Here is a 17,425-nt window from a genome sequence, read left to right on the forward strand (position 1 = left end):
TGACCTGAGAAGCTAGTGCCCGGGAGGAGAATTTGACAGCGTGGTACGTGGCATCGGCCGAGAATTCTGATGCTGCTGTGATTTTCGCAATGTCCTGATGCGCCCTTGTGTTGGAGGAAGAGACATGCAATTTTAGTTGGCGAGGAGCCACCGAATAGAGGACCTGGTGAAGAAGGAGGCGGCCGTGGCCGATCTAATGGCCCAGGCGTCGGCTAGATGAGCCTGGCCTTAAGGCTAATTCGGACCTCCTGTCCTCGGGCTTGAGAGCCTCCAGAGGGTCGCAGGGAGGAGGAGAAGCGAGACCAGCGATGGGCTCATCCACCTCCGGGGTGTTGAGGAGAGGAGCAAAACTTGGCTCGAGGTTAAAGAACCTCTTGTCCTGGGTGGATGGTGCAGGGGGGGCCCCCGTAAAGCCTAGCTGGTTTGAGACCAGGTCATGGAAAATAGGTGAGGCTGGGACCACGTCCTCAGCTACCACGGGCTGCCTAAACATGGCGTCCTCTGGATCTTCTGCAGAGGAGGGGGGGCAGAGGGGAGTTGAGCGGCTAGGCCAGAGGTGTTCTTGGCCTTGAAGAGGATAGATTTGAACATGTGAGGTTTGAACAGTCCCACAAAGGAATGCTGGTCGGGGGTGAGGCCCTCGTCCTCCGACAGCTCAGCTTCCATTGGGTCTAATTCCGAGAAAGGTTCCCCATGGAAGGTGGATCCCCATTCAAAGTCCTCCTCCTCCTCCCTGTATTGGTCTAGAATCTCCATGTCCTCCTCCAGTTCCTCTTCTGGAAGAGGGCTGGCCCCCCGGGAGGGTACCTGACCAGGAGCAGGGTCCGGAGTGGGTGTGGACCTGGCTGGTACAGACTCTTGTGCAGGAGCCGTCTGAGGAAGGCCTGGCCCGGCCATCTGCTGCAGGCCTTGAGCTATTCCTTGGCGAATTGCCTGCTCCATCCAAGCCCTCATGTACTCAGGCATCTCAATCGTGGCGGGTCCTCCTGTCTTACGCCAGCGGCCGTGGGGGTGAAGGTGGCTTCGGGCATCTGCCTGGTTGCTGGTCCAGGGGCCTGAGACTCCTGGGGTGAGCTGTGCCTGGAGAGCGGGGAACAAACTGGAGGGGGGGTGCCTAGAGGTAGAAGGGATGGCTGAGGGTGTTGGTTGAGGCACCCTAGAGCGCCTGTCGAACTCTTTCTCTAGTGCCTTATGGCACCTTAAGGCATCCCTTTGAGAGGCCTTGGATGCCTCCTGGGAGGTTTCCTTAGCCTGTCTGCGCACATGATGGGACTTAGATTTTGCATTCAAGGAAGGGCGGTTAGTGGAATTGTCATCTGCCATTGTAAAACAAATTTAGGTGGAGCAATATATAGGCGGTTGGCACGCCAAGGATACGACCTATGGATAAGGCTGGGTATCCAGAAGCTGGCCCGCGCCCCCTTTTAGAATTTGTAAAGAATAATCTGAAAAGTATGGTGAATAATTATGTATTGCAATAGTTATTATTGAATTGCTATTATTAAGGAATATATACTGTCAGGATATATATCTAGGAAAAAAACACTGCTGCAGCAGTAATGAGAAGCTATATATTTCTAAGCAAATCTGAGAGTGATTAATCACCAACTGAATAAAATTGGATCACCACTGTAGAAATATGAAGATATTCCTTATTAATCCGTGACTGTGGTAGATAGGAAGACCAATTAGTCAGATTAACGCCAGGAATCAAATGGCCTCAGGCAGCTTGCCCCCCCCCCCCGGGAGGGAGTGGCTGCACTTGCTTCCACGCCCTGCGCTCTGCTGCGGGAGCCAACACTTTAACCACCAATAGTTATAAAATTAATTATTTACTCCTTTGGAAGAGAAAGAGAGAGCCCTACTAGGCTTGGAGGCCTGAAACAAGGGCTAGAAAAAAACATCGCAGCAAATTGGAGGCCTCAAAATGGCGCCTGACCACGAAGCGACACCCAAAATGGCGGCCACCTGGGAAATGTTGGAAGGAATGGGCTGCTCAGGGTGGATTAAGTCCTGCTAGCCACAAGGGCGAGGACGCTGAAATCGCCTCTACCTGAGCGATCGGCGTTGGATGGGGGGAAAACCAGCTGTGCAATTAATCCAGGCCGCTGGGGGCGGCACGAGGTAAACAAGGCAGGAACGGAGAGAAACGAAACGGAAAGAAACGACTCGGGGGGGGTTAGCACCCAAGCGCTGCTAAGCCGCCCACTCAGCCCCCTTGGGGGTGAAAAACACGCACCCCTGGATCCCAAGGCACCCTCAAATGCGCAGAGGCTAAGGAAAGGTAGAGCTGGGAGTCAAACCTGAATATTATTCCCTGAGAGCTTGAATCGGCCAAGAGAGAGAAGCACACACAGCCTAACTCTGCGAAGGCTGAGCATAAACTGGGGAACGCTGCAAGGGACCACGTGATAGAGGGCGGAGCGTTCCTCAGTAATTAAGCTCAGCCTACACAGACGCAGACTGGAGCACCTCCCACTCTCTGGATGATCCGAGCAGCTTGAGGGAGAACAAGTACAATTGAATATCATAGACATCTAAAAGTAGTGAGTCTGCTCCCTGGAATACAGCTCAGATAGCTGAACTATTGTTATTACATATGTGGATGGAACAACCTTGCAAGGGAGTCAATCACATTAAAAACAAATGGTCATTATGAAGAATTTGTTTCCAGAGTAGAAAAATGTGGTACATGCCTCACTTGTTGACCTGGCAAAGATATATTGACCTCCCACATCACATAAAACTCAGACTGAAGAAATGTTTTACGAAAGCTACCAGCATGGAAGGGAAGGATTTTCCTTATTTGAAGCAGATGTTTCCAAGAATAAGTAATGCCAAAACTAAGGAAACCATTTTTATTTAGCCCACAAAACACATATGTAATAAATGACAAGCGATTCGAAGATCTGTTAGTGAGGTGAGAGAAAATCACCTGGAAAGCACTCAAAGATATCACTGAGAATTTTGTGGGCAACTAAAGAGCACCAAATTGCATTCAGCTGTTGACAAACCTCTTATGACATACAAGAACATAAAGGCAACATGTCACTGAAGATTCATTTTCTGCATTCACAATTGGACTTCCTTCTGAAAATCTAGGTGAAACCAGTGATGAATATGGTGAAAAGTTTCACCAATGCATTGCCACAATGGAAAAATGGTATCAGAGCTACTGGAATCCATTAGTACTAGGTGACTATTGTTGGATGCTACAATGAGATGCATCAGACAAATGGACTGAAATAAAAATCTGCAAATGAACTGCAAATCTGACTTTGTCAGATTCTTGTATCTGCCATTCATCAATGGAAGAAGAACTGGGGGAGTTGATGCAAGTAATCCTTTTTGATGTAACCTAAATAACCTAATTCTTGTATTGAATTCATATAACCTGCACACGATTTACAACTGGGGACTGGAGCCCAGATGCCTGGAAACTTGTCACCTCTTGGAAAGATAGCAAGAGGAGAATGGGCCATACAAATTCCAGCTCTGAAAGAAACTTCCTGGGAGTCTCTTCTCAACCACATTCCCAGAAAAGCGAGGGGGGGGAAGGGGGATTACCATGTTGCTTCTTTGTATTGACGAAATCCACACCAGATTAAGGAGAGGGGTTCTAACTCCCTTTATCTAAGCTGCATGCGCCTGGCGGGATCTCAGATCCTGCTTCGAATTTGACTTGCTGTCTTCCTTTTCAATAAAGAATTATTTGAAATACCCTGTTTTCAAGAGTTCATTCTTATCATCTGAAAGGGAGAGAATCTGGCCCTTACACACTTTTAGTTTTGTTGAATTCAGGCAGCATGTCAGACACATTATGCAATTAAAACCATTATAGCAATTAAAATGACTTTCATATTTCTCAAAACACTTACATGACACAGTCATTCTGAAATTATTTTTGTATTTAGTTTGAGGGAGTCTCTCACCACCAAAAGTTTTTCAGGAAACAAAAAATTTGGAATTTTTTTTTATTAGGATAGAGCAACTTTACCTTTAGAATATCATCTAACTGAAGTAGTTGAGGTACAGAAATCCAAAGCAGTTTTGGTCTTCATAAAAATTAATGTAAAAGTAAGTCTATAATTGAGAAAACATTATTTTGCTTTTTCTTTATTTTTGCTATTAAATCTGTACACCAATGACTTCTGAATATCTTTAGTAAGAAGCTCTTTTTTAAACTGCAATGCAAGTGAACATGGTGATGAAAGTTCATTCACTTTTTCCTACTGCATGATGAATAAATCTCTGATGGCAATAACAAAAGTATTGGAGATACACAACTTATCAAATTGGAATGAGTCATCTTGTAATTAATTCGAATCATACTGAGCTTGAGTCATTATGTCATTTTTAAATAAAGTGGTATTCCTAAACATAATGGAAAATATTCTTGGAGTGGATAGGAATGCTCATGTAGATAATGTGTGCATTGTAACAACTGTGATGGAAAGCATTTTTTCAGCTTTAATTCCAAATTAACGTTAGCATCTTCTAGTGAGAAAGTACACCGCCTAATAAATTGGGTGGATGCAGCATTACAATGCATTTACAATTTTTATTCATCAATCAATCCACTGATTGGCTATTTTTTCATTGTTAAGTGTGTTTCAATATAACATTAAAACAAGAATGCCAACTTAATAAACTATACTGTGAACATGGAGTTAAAAGATGTCCAGAGACCCAGAAAAAATGCAGCTACTTTATGTTTGGTGACTGATCCTTGCAAGAAAGTTGGTGGGCTAATATTAAGAAAAGTGCAGGAGAATACCAAGTGCAAGATAGCATATGGTGTGTGTGTGTGTGTGTGTGTGTATGTGTGTGTGTCTATTTTCCATCAACTTTACTCACTATGTAGTTGCCAAGGAATTTGGCAATTACCAACATGGGTCCATTTCCAAAATGGTACTCCGCTTATGCTGATCTATTATTGATGAATACAATAAAACTGATGAATAAAAATCATATTATATATTCACTTTACAACTTATTAAGGCAGGATTCCAGGTTTCTTGTGACATCACACAGTAGCTGATTTTTTTTTTATACAGGTAGAGAGAAAATCAGCTTTTGACATCATTACTTGAATGTGAGATTAATAGCTATATAGCAATAGCAATAGCACCTAGACTTTATATTTATACTTTATACCTTTATAAATTTATATTTATACTTTATTATATACTTTATATCGCTTTATAGCCTTCTCTAAGCGGTTTTTACAGAGTCAGCATATTGCTCCCAACAATCTGGGTCCTCCTTTTACCCACCTCAGAAGGATGGAAGACTGATGCGATTTGAACAGCTGATAGTCAGCAGAAGTGGCCTGCAGTACAGCACTCTAACCACTGCGCCACAGAGGCTCTTATATATAATTATATAACTATAATTAAGTTTAAGAAACATAGCATAAGTAAAATTATTGCTAAAGTATTTCTACATGAGCTTAACTATATAAGCAAAGAGCCTGTTGTTGCAATATAGTGTTGAAAATAGAAAGGTTGCCATATATCTTCATTAAAATATATAATTACATTTATTTTTATTTCTAATAATGACCTGATATAGCAATATAGTATAGTACTAATCCAAAGAACTGCAACTAAACAAGTCTTTCTAGGCACACAGCATTCTGGCCGGAATAATTAATTAATTAACATTTAATGCTTGCTTAGGAGAGATATGTTACAATATATCTGGAAACCTCTTATTAAAAAATATTCTGCTAAGACCTATTTGCTATACTTTTTAGCAACACATGAGATGTAATTGATGTAGAAGTTGGATTACAGTTGAAGGAACACTTCAAATAAATTTCACAAAGTGTATTTTCATTTCCACAGCCATTGGGCCAACATACTAGATAAGGACATCCATAATGGATCAAATATGAATATGATTATAGCTTAGATTTGGTTGAGATTTTGTTCTGTCCTTTTTTAAAAAAAATCTATGTTTGCCAGAAGCACAATTTGCAAGCAAGTCAATGATCTAAATAAAATATTTTTTTTCTTAAAAAGTTATGTCAGAGACAGACTGCCTCTGTTGGGGGGAGGGATCCAATGGGGATCAGTCTGGAATCATTACACTGACACAAGAGAGCAAGGTGCATTCCCCTCCCCACTTAAATGCCATTGCACCTTAGGTAGTCTTTCCCAGGAACTAATTGCCCATTTGATAAAATTCCTAAGAAATAGGAAGATTCCTGAGAAATGCCTCTTTTCCAGTAACTTTAGCAAAGTAGTTCTATATAAAGCAGTATTACAAACACTAAGTCCAGAATAGGCACAATGATTACAACATAGACTGACAGTTACATTTGATTTATTATTTTCAAACGGCAGCCCCATTATACAACAATTAAATATGACCCAAGAATCAAAATCTGGAAACTTCCAAAATGACACCAGATTTAGAAAAATCTTGTTTTTTAGAAAGTTTCCTTATTTCCAGATCACAAGGACCTATTGACCACTTTGAACAAGAGGGCTACTCCAAAATTTGAGAGCCCTTCATTGCCCTTCATTGCTAATTGGAAGCCACACATAGTGCTGAAGACTTTCACTTTCAACTGTTCTAAAGATCAAAAAAAATTTTTTTTAAAAAAAGCTATATATTTGATGTGGTAATAAAAGTTCAATAAAGGCTACACAAACTGCTGATCAGCTCATATGAATTACAGTAATTAATTTCAAAATATAAGTCATACGAGGCCAAATCATCCTTTTTAAATATATGCAAATTATTTTATAAATCAGCAGCGTGAAATTTGATTGAACATGGTCTGGAAGTAGAACATGTAGTCCTCAATAACATTCAAAGCTCTGATAATACTGGAGGAATTGATTTATGTTCAGTCCTCAAAGTTACAAGTAGTGTAGTGTCCCTGAGGTTATGTGATCAAAATTTGGGTGCTTAGCAGCCTGTCTATTTTTATGACTGCAAGGTGATTTCTACTGCCCGCTATCTGCTCCATTTCTGCCCTTCTAGCTGCCTTGCACTCTGCCCTACACACCCACTGTTATGTCCTGAGAACTCTAGGAGTTCTCACTCAGGTCCACTCACTTTGCGTGGGCGTTCTTCCCTTCACCCATTGGTTGTTCTCCCCAGCAGCCAGCTATAAAAGCAGGCTGCGGGGTCCCACCGGTTGCTGATTGCTGCGAGCCAGTTCCAGGCGTGGCAAGCACGGTCAGCCCTTTATTGTTTCAATAAAGTATTCGTTGCATTCATGCTCTGGTTCAGCCTCTCTTTTCCCAAACTTAACACTGGCGACGAGGGTGGGATGGCTACCAGAAGCACCATGCAACTGCTGAGTCACTAGCTGCCGATCCGCAGCCAGAGAGAGCGATCGGCCGGCGATAGAGCAACACTGATCCGCAGCCAGAGAGAGCGGTCAGTAAACAAAAAGAGCAAACAAAAGAGCAAAACGCTGATCCGCTGACAGAGAAAGCGGCCAGCAAGCGATAAGAAGCGAACGCTGATCCGCAGCCAGAGAGAGCGGTCAGAATCGAAAGTTAGAAGCGCCTGTAGCCGCTGTTAGCCCAGCTACAGGGAAAGTGAAGCGCTGCGCAGCCGCAGCCGCTCAATATTAGGCGCAAATTCAAACGGCTGTCATTTGAATTTCAAACCTAAAAGGCACAGCACAGCGCTGTAGTCCAGTCACTGACGCCCACACAGGCGCGAATCTAGACGCCGCCAACGGCTAACAGCCAAACATGGTTAACCCAGAGAGAAAGAGAGGATTGCGAAAAGCCTCTCCTGAGCTGAAATCACTTGCCTACCACAGGCACTAAAACATTGTCTGCTGCCCCTGAGAGATTTTTTCCACAGGTAGTTCAACCGACCCCAGCACCATGAGTTCCAACCCAGTCTTCCCGGCATTCAAACCAAACGAGGAGAAGTGGGAATCGTATAAGAACCGCTTTAATCATTATATCGATGCAGTCGGCCTGGCGGATGCGGGAGAGCATCGGAAAAATCCTATTTCCTAATCTACTGTGGAGCCACCGCTTCTGATACTGCCACGGCACTCGTGGCTCCCGTGAGCTGAAAAACGCTCCGTGGTCTGAGTTACTTGAAATCCTCACTAACCACTATTCTCCCAGGCCCTCACAGATTGCCAGGAGATTCACCTTCCGTATGAGGAAGCAATCGAGCAAGGAGACCATCAATCAATATATGGCCGCTCTCAGAACAGCAGCATTGCATTGTGGGTTTGGAACCTACCTGGAGGACATGCTCCTCGATCAACTAGTCTGCGGGGTCAAGGACCTCCACCTGCAAAGGCGCCTTCTCGCCAAAAAAGACCTCAACCTCGCACAAGCAGTCGAGGAGGCCTTGGCAGCTGAGTTGGCAACGAACTCAGCCACCAAATCCAGGGCCCAAGTGCCAAGCTGACATCACTTCCAGTCCACTCTGAGGAGGTGGTAGTAGAGGAAGCCATCAGTGATGAAAAACGCACGTCCACCGCCTCCTCCAACGACAGACGGCCGCAGGTAGGAGCCAAACAAGAAAACATCGGTCCACCCAAGCACATCACCCTGTGCCTAGCCTGTGGGGGATCTCATCAGAGGGCCACCTGCAAGTTTAAGGAGCCACCTGCAATAACTGCCATAAAGGGGACACATCGCGAGAGTCTGCCAAGCCCCCTAAGCGCAGCACAAAGACACACCCCTCGCACTCGGGACCACAGAGGCAAGTATTGAACTGTCACACGCACCACCTTGCCAAGCACACTTGCCACACTGTTAGTAAAATTTCTCTCTCCGCTTCCCTAGAAGGTAAACCGTGCCGCATGGAGGTTGACACAGGGTCAGCGCTCTCAATTATCTCGTGGAACACCCTCAAGAGGCTCCAACCCAGTCTATCCACTAGCCGGCTCCAGAGATGCCAGTTTAGCCTGAAGGACTACCAGGGGAAGACCATTCCTGTAATCGGCAGAGGCAAGTTCCTTGTCAGTTTTAAAGCTTTTAAAGGTCACCTACCTCTAGTGGTAGTTAACGGCAATCTACCCACCTTATTGGGGCTCGATTGGTTTCCCCATCTCGGCCTAGGGCTAACAGGAGTCCATGCTGTCTCAACCTCAGACACTGACTCCTTATTCGCTGATTACTCAGATGTGTTCAGCAGGAGCAGGGGTGTTATAACGGTACCCCATCTCATTCTCAGTTGACCTCAGGCAGTCCCAATCAGGCTAAAACCGCGTAGGGTCCCATTTTGCTATTCGGCCAAAACTAGATGCAGAATTGGATAAACTGTTAAAACAAGGGGTCATTGAGCCAACAGATTTCGCCAAATGGGAGATGCCCATTGTCACACCCCCTCAAAAAGACGGTAGCCTGAGAATTTGCTCGGACTACAAGACGACAATCAATAAATTTTTGCAAGTTAGCGCTTATCCTGTGCCCGTCATTCAGCATTTATTACACACATTCAACCAGGCAGCATTTTTGCTAAATTGGACATGTCTCAAGCATATCAGCAGTTCCCTGTTGATAACCAAAAGCGGAACTCCAGACCATTGTCACTCACAGGGTGCTTTCCGATGCAAGCGTCTCCAATTTGGCGTGTTGCCCTAGGTATTTTTCAATCCTCATGGAGCGGATTTTGCAGGGCCTCCCTGGTGTAGTACCTACTTCGACGACATCTTAGTCTCGGCCAGGGACAGACCCCAACTCTTCCGGAGAGTTCGAGCAGTGTTAGAGAGGTTCAGACAGCATGGCCTCAAGTTGAAAAAAAGAAAAATGTGCCATTGCCACTAGACAGGTGGACTTTCTGGGTTATAAAATTGACGCCTCTGGCATCCACCCCCTGGAGTCCAAGGTTAAGGCAATCCACGAGGCACCCACTCCAACCTCCAAAACTGAACTGCAGGCTTTCTTGGGGCTATTGAACTTTTATGCATCCTTCTTGCCCCATAAAGCATCAGTAGCTGAACCCCTACACAGATTACTGGATAAAACGTCACCGTGGCACTGGGGGCACAAAGAAGATCAGGCTTTTCACGCCGTCAAATCACTACTCACGTCAGAGGCGGTACTTATTCAATTCGACCCTAACCTTCCTTTAGTGCTGGCAGCAGACGATCCCCTTTTGGAATTGGGGCGGTACTAAGTCACAGGCTCCCCTAATGGCGCCGAGGCTCCCATCGCCTTTTTTCTCAAGGACGCTCTCTGCAAACGGAGCGCAATTACAGCCAGATCGATAAGGAAGCCCTAGCAACTGTTGCAGCCGTGAAAAAATTTCACGAATTTCTTTTTGGCCATTTTTTCGAGCTGGTCATGGACCACAAGCCCCTCCTGGGCCTACTAGCCGGGGACAAACAGACCCCTCAAGTCCTTTCCCCTAGGATGACAAGGTGGACCCTCTTCCTAGCAGCCTACTCCTACAGACTTATACACCGCCCGGGTAAAACACTGTCCCACGCTGACGCTCTCAGTCGCTGCCCCTTGCCGGCTCCAGCTGAAGACCCTGCTCCTGTCCACGCGATTTTCGAGATCACCCAGTTGGACCTACCCATCACTGCCCTTGATATTGCAGCTAAAACCAAGGCAGATCAAACGCCGCCCAGGTGCTCGACTGGGTGAGGAGGGTGGCCAGGGGGCAATGTTGAAAACAAATTCACACCCTTCAAGACTCGCATGCAGGAGTTGTCCAGTTTGCAGGGCTGTCTACTATGGGGCACTCGAGTGGTCATCCCGACCTCACTGCGTACCCGAGTTCTGGAAGCTGCCAGCACGAGGGACACCCTGGCATCGTGAGAATGAAGGCATTAGCACGCAGCTACGTGTGGTGGCCGGGTCTCGACGAGGACGTTGTCAATTGGGTAAGTTCCTGCAGCATTTGCCAGGAATCCCGTCCTGCTCCCCATTGCCACCCCTACTAGATGGGAAAGCGCCAGCGCCCTTGGTCCAGAATTCACATCGACCTGGCCGGCCCCTTGCATGGGAAGATGTTCCTAGTGGTCGTGGACGCCTATTCTAAATGGATCGACGTAGCACAGCTATCCACGACCACCACACTAGCAATCACCAACGTGTTAACACGCCTGTTCGTAACGCACGGAGCTGCCGCGCCATTGTCTCCGACAATGGCCCACAGTTCGCATCGACCGAGTTCAGCCGTTTCGCGTGGCCAACCTGGGCATCCGCCACATTTTCACAGCCCCATTTCATCCTGCCAGTAACGGATTGGCTGAAAGGGCCGTCAGGACCACTAAAGAAGCCCTGGCTAGGTTCAGCAGGGATGACTGGCACCACAAACTCTCGCGGTTCCTGATGAGCCAGCACTCAACTCCTTGCTCAGCCACCAATAAGTCCCCAGCCGAACTCCTGATGGGCAGGCGCCTGAGGACTGTATTGGACAGACTCCACCCACAATATTGCCTTGACTCTCCCCTCGCTTCCACATCGGGGTTTAGACATTTTATCTTACAGGAGCCAGTATTCGCGAGGAACTCGCTGGAGACCCCTGTGGATCCCTGGCGAGATCGTAGCCATCACCGGACCGCGGTCGATCGGGTCAGACTAGAGGATGGCCAGCCTGAGAAGGCACATAGACCAACTGCGGAGGCGCCTCAGCACCCTCGCCAGCAGGGATCCAGAGTCACACGATGAAGGGAGACCTCATCTGCAGCCCCACATCCACATCATGCCCGGCGACCAGTTCACACCAACAGCCGATCCCGAAGGCCCGAACACGGACAGCGGCACCCAGACGGTTGACCAACCCGATCCTGTCTACGGGAGCGCATCCCCAGAGACCAACCCTACGAGCCCGGGCATGCCCGAACCGAGAGGGCATACTGATGACGCTTGCCGGCTCTGCCTTCCCAGGCAGACCCGAACGGACAGACAGTGTTCCAGGAGCTGCGCCGTTCGGGCGCCAACATAAACCTCCGGCCTACCTCAGAGACTATGCGTGTTCGCATCTGGGGAAAGGGTGTTATGTCCTGAGAACTCTAGGAGTTCTCACTCAGGTCCACTCACTTTATGTGGGCGTTCTTCCCTTCACCCATTGGTTGAGTTCTCCCCAGCAGCCAGCTATAAAAGCAGGCTCGCGGGTCCCACCGGCTGCTGATTGCTGCGAGCCAGTTCCAGGCGTGGCAAAGCACGGTCAGCCCTTTATTGTTTCAATAAAGTATTCGTTGCATTCATGCTCTGGTTCAGCCTCTCTTTTCCCAAACTTAACACCCACTGTCCCACATTCTGTCATCCCTGACTGACACTCACTATCTTCTTTTCCCACCGCTGACAAGATGAAGGGTCAGACTAAATGTGTTTTGTCAGAAGCTGGAGGAAGGCAAAAAAAAATTACCTAGAGTGGAGCAGTCAGAAAAGTAGTGTGCAGGCAAGTAGTGGGAAGAGATGGGAGAAGATAGAAAAGGAGTGGGTGGGTTGAAACATGGATTGACAAGGCAAGGACATAGAAACATGAGGTCTTGACCTAATGTCTCAACTGGAACTGCCTCACTAAGTAGAAATTTCATATGACTTTTTGCATAATGACTGCATCACTTAGAAATAAGAAATAAGCACTTACTTGGTCAATTTCCATCAACTTTGGAAAGGCACCAGGCCACTCTATAGCTACTTTCACAATATTTGCAGGAGGAGGCATTTTCTGTCACTGCTGTTCTTCAAATGTAGTAAATTGAAATACCTTAGAGGCTATAGTCTCTCTTTCACAGCTGGAGGGAGAGAAGATAATAGTGTCATTTAAAAATAAATTCAAACAGAATCATCTATTTTTTCATGACTTGGCAGGTATAATTATAGGTGTGTAAATGCACAAGTTAAAACCTTAAAAATTCAATTGTATACCACACACCCTATGATATTAATCAACCTACTCAGAAATAGTAGAATACACTTTGAACAGTACTCATGAAATAGTTTTTTTAATGCAGAAATGATCTGAATTATTCTATTATCACTAATAAAAGACTAAACTATCCATCTTTAGTGGCTTCATCATTTCCTCCAAAGATCTCGTGGACTTGTTGGTTAACTTAGAGTGGTCTCACACAGGTGGGAGAGCTCTTGGACATGCTCCTCACACTTAGGAGCAGCTGATTTTCTTGAGCACAGCTCTAACTGGTTGGATTTTCACTATACATCAGCAGCACCTCCACAAGCAAACCTACAAACAATTCTCTGCAACCACTGCACTATTATCTCTACCAGTAAAATAACAGAATTGAGTAACAGAGTTGGAAGGAACTTTGGAGATCTAGTAAGTAGTTCAACCCCTTGCTCAATCAGGTGATCTTATACCATTTAGATAAATGGCTATCCAATCTCTTCTTAAAAACCTTCAGTGATGGAGCACCCACAACTACTGATGGCAAGTTGTTCCACTGGTTAATGTTTCACTGACAGGAATTTTCACCGCCACTAAGTTCTAGGTTGGTTCTCTCCTTGATTAGTTTCCATCCATTGCTTCTAGTCCTGCCTTCTACCTTTTGGTGCTTTAAAAATAGGTTGACTGATTTAGATAAGATTTTGACAGGTACTGATGAAAAGGTGATTAAAAAATTATACGGTTATTTACTGGAAATTAAACTAGAGGAAGAACAAGTTAAAGAAACGATGATTGCTTGGGGGAAGAATTTTGGATATGGGATTGATTTAGAGAAATGGCAAAAATTGTGGTCTCCAAATTATAAAATGACAATGTCAACAGCTTATAAAGAAAATTTGTATAAGATGTTTTACAGGTGGCACTCTCCCCCGACAAGAATAGCAAGAATGTTCAAGAATAAATCTGAAAAATGCTGGAAATGTCATCAGATACCTGGCTCATATGACCATATGTGGTGGACTTGTGAGGACGCTACAAAATACTGGACTAAAATTCGCATGTGGTTGGAAAAAATGACAAAGAAACACGTAGACTTGAAACCAGAGATCTTTTTATTGGGAATCTTACCAGATACATATAGTAAAGATTTGAAATACCTGATTGTAAATGTATTAACAGCGGCTAGGATTGTATTTGCTAAAAACTAGAAAAATGAGAAAATACCATTGCAGGAAGAAATTATTAAGAAAATATTGGAATGTGCTGAAATGAGTAGATTGACATTTGAAATTAGAGAACACGAGGATAAACAATTCTATAAAATTTGGGACCTTTTCTATCAATGGTTGGATGATAAAACACAATAATAGAATATTTAGAATTTTAGATAATAATGAATATATAAAGAGATTTTTTTTTATTTGATATCATATTTATAAAATGTTTTCAGGATAGATTTGGTATGATTATATGATTTGTTATAAAATAAACTAAGTAAATTATAGTTATCTCGCAAAGTATGAATGAATAAAATCATAGTCAAATGATTGTTTGATAGTGATACTAGGGTATATAATTTCTGATTGATAATATCAATTATGTAATGTAACTGTAATTGAGACTACGAAATGGATGCACAAAAATTGGTAAACCAACCGACACACTGTTTGTATATTTATGAAAGAAAGCTGGATGTTTTTATGTTTTGTTTGTTTTGTTTGTCTTTAAAAACTAATAAAATCATTTTCAAAAAAAAAAAATAGGTTGACCCTTTTTTCTTTGTGGCAGCCCCCCAAACATTGGAACACTACTATCATGTCATTAAAGACTAAAAAACAATCAATAAATTCCTTTCCAACCGTTCAGAAAAAATAATATATTAGATACCCAATAATAAATCTTTTTAAGAAGAATTATCCACAAAGTTTTGACCAGAAAACATTTTCTTTACAGCAACAATCTCTTATATGTTCATAAATAGATCACTGCACTTTAGCAACCAGGATGTCAGAAGGAATGCAAAAAAGAACAGTAGTTTTCATAGAGAGAGACAAAAGTGCATAGTGCAGTAACAAATTTTTTAGAGAAGGTGATAGCTCACAAGTTTATCATCTGATATAAAGCAATTTGGGATGAGTAGGATCTTCGCGATGGCATTCTTAATGAAAGTTTAGAAGATTTATGACAACTATAGTTAATTAGTAAAATTTGTATATTCATGTGAATATAAAATATATATCGCTATGCCCACACTGGCTAGGAATTCTGGGAGTTTAGTTTACATCACAAGCACAACAGAGGGGAGTCTATATATTACAGCAGCCTCCCCAACTTGGTACCCTCTAGAATTGTGACAATATGTGCAAAATGGATTAAAGAAGATGAAATCCAATGGATTTCAAATCAAATCAAATTACAGTTCAATATGCCTGTTTCTAATTTGTGTATACATGTATATAAATGTATTTTTAATGAATATGAAAGATTCTTTACAACATATACACCAGTTAGAGTTAAAGAGTTAACTTTAAAATCAACGTTATACTCTTCATAAAGATGCTGAAAGATGACAGGAATGAATAGGAACAACTGAAGTCAATTAGCATGAACTCTATCCAAATTCAGATTTCCAGTTTTTATGGCCTGGCATCAGTACACATCAGTGACCATGCTGTTTTAACAATAACAGTTCCTGCAGTACATGTTTACCATCATTAAATATAGATTACACAAGTCATTAAGTGAGGGAATGATTGCAACTTTAGACTTCCCGCCAGCTTTCTCATTTGCTTTGGTTCTGAGAAGCAGTAGGAAAAGTTGAAATTATAATCACATGACTACAGATTGCTTTGACAGTCAGAAACCCAAGGCAGTTGCTACGAATGTGGTACCTATCACTCTGTAGTTTAATTTTAAAATTATAATAAAGAAATTTTAAAAATGCTTAAAACTGAATCAAAGTAACCCATTAGTGTGCAAATTCCAGTATTAAAGATGATATATACAGTTTGCACACGTTTTAGTTCTATTTGCTACTACTATACCCAAATAACTACATTTTGCTTTGTTATGAAATAAATAAAATCTGTTGTATAGAAGAAGATTATTTTGTTTATGAATAGCATTAATATAAGAACACAATTTGCCCTTGAGTGGAGGATTGCTAAGGATATACATAAAATGATTTGGATTTTCCTTAAAAGTTGAGACTATTTTCAAAATATTTACTAGCATACTTTCAGATTTTAGTTTACCTTTACTTTACTTTATTGTTATTGCACCTTGTACAACGAAATCAAACACCATCTTTAGTGCACATCATGACCATGAAAATAAATCAGACACACATCCTTCACACTCCACACATTGAACCAAAAACCCACAACACCGCACCAACACTGCACCACACAGTATAATTCATAAGAGCTATTGCCCTGAGATAGAAACTATTTTTCAGCCTATTTCTGCTTGTTTTTAATATTATTAAAATTATAATTATTAAATATTAATATAAAAGGTTTCCCAGGATGAGATGGATCTTTGAGAATATTTTGAACTTTCTTAAGGCAGCAGGAGCTATAGAGCTCTTCCAAAGAGGGGAGAGGGCAACCAATGATCTTCTGGGCAACGACATTAACCCTATGGAGTGCTTTCTTATCTGCCAATGTGTAACTGGCAAACCATACAGAGGTACAGTAAGTTAAGATACTCTCTACAATGCAACAGTAGAAGGTCACCAGCAGTTTTTCATTATTGTTTTCTGAGAAGTCTCAGGTAGTATAATCTCTGCTGGGCCCTTTTGACCAATGCTGCAATGTGAGCACCCCAGGTCAGGTCCTCTTTTATGGTAACACTCAAAAACTTAAAACTTGCTCCACTCAGTCTCCATTGATAAGCAAGGGCTGGGTGACTGATCTGTTCCTTCTATAGTCCACCATAAGCTCCTTGGTCTTATTGGTGTTGAGGACCAAGTTATTGTCTCCACACCACAAAAACAACCAGTCCACCTTATATCGGTAGGCAGACTCATCAGCCATGGAGATGAGTCCCACCACTATCTTCCTTTCCTATTGTTGGAAGTTACGATTCCTCCCTCTTCTAGGGAAGCAGCCCCCACCCTTTGTCAAGTAGGGCTTTTAAAATAGCTGGAGCCAGCTTACTTTTCACAACAAAGGAAGGAGAAAATTACAGGCATGAGATACAGAGAAAAACCCTACAAACTAGCTAAGATCTTTCCCATAGAAATCAAAGGATACGAAGGGTATAAGGAAGATTTTCTACTCACAAGATTCGATTAATCCTAGGATCGCTGTGAGATTTCTTACTTGCCTTCCTATTAATAAACTGATTCTGACTTTCAACGCAGCTGATCAAATCATTTTGCATTTCTCCCAGCCGGGAAATTTGAATCCACAAAAGGAAAGAACATTGCCTATTACAAAGGGGCAAGGGCTTCTTTTCCCTTTCCTCAATTGGCAACTCTGGTGATTTCCCAGCCAAGCTAGCTACCAGACGGGGTCCAGAGATCAAAACCCAGCTGGCACGGACCTTCTTTGTCCGGGGAGAGCATCCACGGACCCTGCCCGAGAGGCATTAGGTAGTAAAGGGACTCCTTGAG

The 17,425-nt window shown here is 43.4% G+C and overlaps 1 protein-coding gene across 10 annotated transcripts in view; it reads right to left on the reverse strand.

Moving 5' to 3' along the window:
* Positions 1-17,425, reverse strand: part of ELMO1 (engulfment and cell motility 1) — a 526,860-nt gene that overhangs the window by 401,641 nt on the left and 107,794 nt on the right. For 9 of the 10 annotated variants that reach the window (XM_087917593.1, XM_087917597.1, XM_087917595.1 and 6 more), the window contains exon 2: positions 12,547-12,694. The exons of the other annotated variant lie outside the window; for it this stretch is intronic. In XM_087917593.1, coding sequence (XP_087773719.1) covers positions 12,547-12,624 — 78 coding nt within the window. In that variant the 5' untranslated portion in view covers positions 12,625-12,694. The remainder of the gene's footprint in view (positions 1-12,546; positions 12,695-17,425) is intronic. 10 annotated transcript variants of the gene reach the window in all.

This window comes from Pseudonaja textilis, chromosome Z, assembly GCF_049901715.1.
Source record: "Pseudonaja textilis isolate UNSWEBS1 chromosome Z, rPseTex1.2, whole genome shotgun sequence".
Lineage (NCBI taxonomy): Eukaryota > Metazoa > Chordata > Lepidosauria > Squamata > Elapidae > Pseudonaja > Pseudonaja textilis.